The sequence below is a fragment of the Diadema antillarum genome, unplaced genomic scaffold (assembly GCF_040938485.1).
Source record: "Diadema antillarum isolate AM-2024a unplaced genomic scaffold, OU_Dant_1.0 scf00000058, whole genome shotgun sequence".
NCBI classification, from domain to species: Eukaryota; Metazoa; Echinodermata; class Echinoidea; order Diadematoida; family Diadematidae; genus Diadema; species Diadema antillarum.
This window is the reverse complement of record NW_027270947.1, coordinates 582,701-589,119: the sequence shown is the minus strand read 5'-3', so window position 1 is coordinate 589,119 and position 6,419 is coordinate 582,701. Positions and strand designations below refer to the sequence as shown.

At 38.5% G+C, this 6,419-nt stretch overlaps 1 protein-coding gene across 1 annotated transcript; it reads left to right on the top strand.

Moving 5' to 3' along the window:
* Nucleotides 1-1,408: 1,408 nt before the first annotated feature.
* On the top strand, nucleotides 1,409-2,137 carry LOC139715968 (uncharacterized). The gene has a single exon (XM_071627516.1). The coding sequence runs from the start codon at nucleotides 1,441-1,443 to the stop codon at nucleotides 2,047-2,049; it is 609 nt and encodes a 202-aa protein (XP_071483617.1). The 5' UTR covers nucleotides 1,409-1,440; the 3' UTR covers nucleotides 2,050-2,137.
* Nucleotides 2,138-6,419: the final 4,282 nt, after the last annotated feature.

Here is a 6,419-nt window from a genome sequence, read left to right as displayed (position 1 = left end):
TAGACCCATATAAACATAAGACTTGACAAAGTTGTATGTAATATAATGAATGCTGAAAAAATAAACAAAAAAATAATAAGTGTGATGCTTATTTGCTTGGATCTTGCATTTCATATTAGGCCTATAGGCCTACCTAAACGACGAAAACGACTTCAGTTCTGACGTGGTGCACCAGCTGTTGGCGAGACCGATGTAATCTGCTTTTGGGTGCATACACACCAAAACAGGCAGTGGCGTACAATCTTAACTAAAAAACTGGCTACTTGTATCAAAAAGTGGTTAAAATGAAACTCTGTACGGGAATTCCAAGGGAAGTTCAGTGTCAATATCATAAATTCTATGAAACTTGGCAGGATCTAGTCGTTCTCAGGAATAACACTCCAAAATGCATTACGTAATGCTTGGCGTACAGACGCGACGCTGTCTCCGTGCTCTGCCGAGTACTTTTCCACTCAGAAAGAGCCTGATAAAGTGGGGAAAATGCTTGAATAATGACTCGATGTTTGAAAATAATCACAATTGAGACATATTATCACATATTCATGTGAAGTTGGAGAGATTAAACTCGACAGAACAATAAAACATGACAAATACTAAGCCAAATCAGAGGGCCACTATGAAGTGTACCACGATCGAGGGAGCTTGATTTTCGTGATCACTGTCTTGCGACTGAATGCAAAATACGCCCAAATAGCAATCGGCGAGAATAACTCGGTATTCCAGTATCGAAAACTTGCCAAATTTCAGGAGAAGATACATTATATTAATATTATGTCATAAGGTGTGTCAAACTGAATGTAAAAGTCCTTTTCCGATAAAAATATGTCATTTTAAGGCGTTTCTGTTGGACAACACTGGCGGGCAGAGACCGTAGCAACCTATGAATCGAGCGGGATTTCTAGCGATTGCTCTGTGTTGCACCCCTAACATTTCGCGCTTTGCAAAGTATAGAAATGGAAAGTCTGCAAGAAAATATTCATTGATATCGTAAGAAAAGTATCTGTTCTCAATGTTTACATACTTTTTAAGTTGGAAAAAACAATATTTATATGATTTTTTAGTGGATGTTTTGCATGTTTCAATTCCAGTTCTGAAATTTCTAGTTTGTCACGGTATTTCCACGAAAATAACATCCAAAGTACCTAAATTTTGGTATTAAACTGAAGCTCAGATGGTTTTCTATCTAGTGATAGCAATGTTCTTTCCAGGGCAGGTCTCAGCTGAAGAGAAAATAAACATTTTCAAATAGCATACTAACACAGTTTATCACACGAATGCCAACATTGTGCGTACACATAGAGAATCAGTGTACGTATGGCCGCACCGAGGGAGAGGCTTTCCCCCACGTCCGCATAGAGGTTACTTATACCATGGAAACCGGGAAGTTCAATCAATTGTTGTATCGCACTCTCAGCACAAGCAACGAAACACTCCTCAGCCATGGCCCAGGTCAAGAAACCCCGTGCTAAGCCAGCACACCCCAGCTCTTCTGCTATGGTGGTTGCCGCCATCACAGCCCTGAAGGAGCGTGGTGGTTCATCTCTGCAGGCAATCAAGAAGTACATTGCTGCCAACTACAAGGTTGACATCCAGAAGCAGCTTCCTTTCATCAAGCGCGCCATCAAGACCGGAGTGGCCAAGGGAACTCTCGTCCAGGTGAAGGGCAAGGGAGCCAGCGGTTCCTTCAAGCTTGGCAAGACGAAGAAGGCCGGAAAGAGCCCAGCCCAGCTCGCAAAGGCCAAGGAAAGGAAGGAGAAGGCCAAGGCCAAGGCTAAGGAGGCCAAGGCAAAGAAGGCCGCCAAGGCTAAGGCCAGGAAGGAGAAGGCCAAGGCTAAGGCTGCTGCAAAGAAGGCTGCAAAGAAGGCAACAAAGAAGACCAAGAAGCCCGCCAAGAAGGCAGCAAAGAAGCCCGCTGCCAAGAAGCCCGCAAAGAAGGCAGCCAAGAAGCCAGCAAAGAAGGCCGCCAAGCCAGCCAAGAAGGCAGCCAAGAAGCCAGCGAAGAAGGCCGCCAAGAAGACCACAAAGAAGGCCAAGCCCGCCAAGAAGTAAGAAGCTTGCTTCCTTCTGGCTTGCACCCTTCTGCAACAAAAACCCAACGGCTCTTATCAGAGCCACCCAAATACCCAAGAAAGAATCAAAGAGTACTCTCTAAGTCTGTATACCAGTACATTGTATAGTAATTTTACTGTTACACTATTCCTATCCTATCCCTCTATTACTATTCCTATCTACTATCCCACTTACTTTCTTTTTTAAAGGTAGGATTTTTTTTTTCATGAAAAAAAAAATTTTGGGTTGAAATATAGAACTGCAGTTGCAGAAGTGCAATACAGTGCTATGCAGGTGCTTTATAATCTCTGAGACATAATGACTGTATAAATCAAGCAGTCTCTAGACTTATGCCTCTATAAAAAGTGACCTTTTTAAGATCCGAGAAAAGTTAACGAAGCACCCAAAGACACGCCACAAACCATGGAGGTATCAAGTTCTACCTCCATGCACAAACATAGCAGTCGAGGCCGAATAATGGTACGAAATACATGTACATGTACGTACGAGCTTTTATTACAGTAGACAAAAAAAAAAGAGAGAAAAAGACTCGGACACGGTACAAAAGCGAGCCACTATTCAAAGCGTGTGGCTAATTTACCATGTAGCTGTGATCTTTACACTTTACTAGCAGGTGTCATACAGCTATAATGTAACAATACTGTAAACAAAATGGGAAGGTTCTCTTTATCTTAAACTTAAAGCGCGGTTAGCACCTGATGTCATGACGTATCTAATAGGTGTACTTCCACTTTCTACATGTCTATCAAAACAAACTTACCTCAGCTGAAAAACACAGCAACAAAACATCTGCCAGGTCTTGAACAAACGTCAGGTCGTTTAATCCAGCTGAATACTCGGTACACGTACATTTACATACCCTGTACAATTTAAGGCATTACATGTACATGTAGGGCCTCCTTTATATACATGCATCGGGCAAAATTGATGCCGAAACCATTTCTGTACTGCCCTCTCAAAACGTTTGACATGAACATCAAAATCTGCTAAAAAAAAAAGACCCGAAAATGGGTCGTGTCGTGATGTCTTCTTTAAATTTATTACATTTCTCATAAACTCATTTCTCGCATAAACGCATTCGAATTGTTATTCTTTCCTAATATAGTTTTCCCCTTTGTTTTGTATTCATCACTTGTTTCTTCTTTTTTCTTCTTTTTCATACATTGTATTTGCCCTACAAATATGCTATAATATCACTAATCATTTCACTTTATTCCTCAGTCAGCATTATCTCCACAGACATCAACATCCACACAAGGTACTGTATACTAGTACTTCAAGCCTTCACAATCACTCGCCTGATCGTAACAGCCTGCATTAATGAGCAGTATACATGGGTCTACTCCATGTTTGAATTGACTTTGATAAATAGACTGATTTAGTAAACTAAAATGGATAAAATCAAAGTTAACTTCAACGGAGTCAAATAAAACCAGATGGTAGAATGCTAAAAATTTCATGATAATCCCGTTTTGATTCCAGTTTACATAAATTTTTAGATAAGACTTGGGTGTCTTGTAGATGGAAGGGAGACTTGTAGGGTGATGAAACTACAACTGTACATTGTATTACCTCAATTCAATGAAAATTGTGTACATGTAGTTGCAATACATTGTACTTGCACTATCATTGTTAAGGGAAACATAAAACTATAAATTTTATAACTTTACAAATTCTCTCAATAATGTTCGACATTGATTTTGTTGATGATTTTTGCACTTGTTGATTGTCGATTGATTGTACTGTACCTTATTCAGCTTTCTTCCTAATCAAGGTCAATCTCTGGTATGACCATCGAGTGGAATAACCCTTTCAGAACTTTCTGCCAAATTGATTGGCTCCTAAATCTGTCTGAGAAATGGTTCCATTACATTTTGCACAGCACACCATTCGCGGCAGTGAAACAGGGGAATCAACAGCTGAATAGATTGACTACTTACCGCTGCATTCAAACCTCAGAGCACTGTTGCAATGTTTTACAGTGTTTCTGCATACGGTATGTAAACTGGCGTTGCTTGGCAACATTCTCTGGTAACGATTTCAAAAAAAAAACCACTTTGGAAAGCTATATGCTGGTGTACATAGGTAATAAAGACAAAACAGAACATAACTATACATTCTCAATAACAGTCAAGAAACGTTTTTGTCGTTTTTTATTCAGTTTTAATACACAAAGTCTCCTTTCAAAACAGTTGACAAATGAAAGCATTGAATGCTTATATCAATTCATGAATGTAACATAACAACAACAGAAATATTCAAAACAAACATCAATCAGCATAACACTTTTGCTCGTGCATTGTTCCAACTTGATCAACCATTCACATTATCTCTATGATATATTGTACATCGTACTGTGATTTTGGTATACGAGCAATCATGGTACGCAGTCTGTACAGCGCTCCCGAACGTCGTCTTGTCAATGTAAATAAATCACAGGGGTCATAAATAAGTTATTATTTACATTTCATTAGATTGGATATACCTGAAGGTATTTGGGTCACTCAGTAAAGTGAAGGGCGTTAAAAGACAGGCTTTCATTTTCAGAAACAGGCAGAGAGAGAAAGGTTAGGGAAACGGACGGTTATTCCTTCCATATCTTATATGCGACAGCGAAAATCACTTTCACTCATTTTCGTTCTTTTTTCATTAGTGTTTTCACACGACGGTGCGGGTGATTAAATTCACCATGCGGATATATTTTGTTAATTAGGCCTCCTTGTACATATAGGATCTGTCATTCTGCCAGCAATACACAAGCACAGTACATGTAGCAAAACAAAACACAACAAAGCGCAAAGATCATCCATACACAATCGTTACATTTGACGATTAGCTTAGTCACAGAATCAACGAGAATATCAACTGATCCTAGTACAGTACTATAGTCATTACTCTTTCCCCGGTGAAAGTGATCGGTGATGATGGTGGTAGTAGTTGTTGGGATGGGGAGGTGGATGCTTATTTAATCTTCAAAATACATGTATCCATCTTAACACTCCACTAAAGTTGCTGGAAAAAAAAATATAGACGAGTGTTTTCGAATGAATTGCGTGTCCTTTAACTTGACATCGTTCCCTTTACAGTGTAATTTTACACATTGTTCAAGTGAACTTTCACAACATGGACAGCAAAAATAGGATGAACAGAGTGGTTAAATCTAGTCTGAATCAGACTTAGCACAATAATGTCGTGGGCTTTCAAAGTTTCCATCAGTCTCTTCACAATCCAACCCTTCCATTGGTTTGTACACAAACAATACAGTATTATCAAAACCATATTCTTCTTCGACGATCTAGCAACTGCATTCAATTTCTCCCTTAACCAACATCACAAGACAACATTTTAAGATTTATACTACATCAGTGTACAAGATTATCATAATTCAGTGCGAAGAGTACATCTCTTTCTTATTGATGTCATTTTAAGAAAAGGTTAGTATTGGAGAAGAATTTAAAAGTTTCGGTTGTTTGAATGCAAAAACAAACACGTCATTTTCAAGGGTTTTGAAGAAAGGACATCGAACTTTTTTTAAGTAAGGACATCAAACTGTTTCTTTAATGACATATACAAAACAAACTTTTGAATGCTACTGCACTCGCCCATTACAAGAAATTGTTTTTAAAGGTATTGTTATAATGACGTCAATATACATTTCGATTATTTTCTTCGATTTTCAGCAGCTTAGATCAATCTAAAATATATCAAGTTGATAAAAATAGATATATCGGTATTTGCATTAAACTCATGACTCGTGAAAACACACGAAACTTTGAAATTTCATGACTCTTTTAGTTTAGATCCGATTTAAGGAAATCTCTGTCATATACAGGCTGTTTTGATTTCATTCAATTTTTGAACACGATGTCGAATTCCACTTTTAGCCCTGTACGGCAAGATTGAGTGTGTATTAGACAATAATTGATAATACAACACACAAAATATGTGATTAAGAGTATATTATCATATCCCACTCATCCCTGGTCAGATTATACACAATAATCTTACTCCTCTTTCAGCACAGGACTATTATTATCAAACAGGCTACTCAGTTGATGAGAGCCTCGCAACCACACTCCTATCAGGTACCATATTCGAGAACTGAATCGCATCGCCATTCGTTCTTCCCAAGAACTGTAAGGAACTGGAATTCCCTGTCGTCAGAAATTGTGTCAGCGCCATCTGTGGGATCATTTCGAAACCGTCTAACGGTTGATCACAGTGGCTAGTTATTTTCGTCAAATTTTCTATGTGCTTGTAAATATCTGTAAATAAATTGTATTATAATGTAAATAGCACCAGTCTGCAAGAATCTTCAGTCTATTGAAGGAGGCAGACTTAATAAGAAG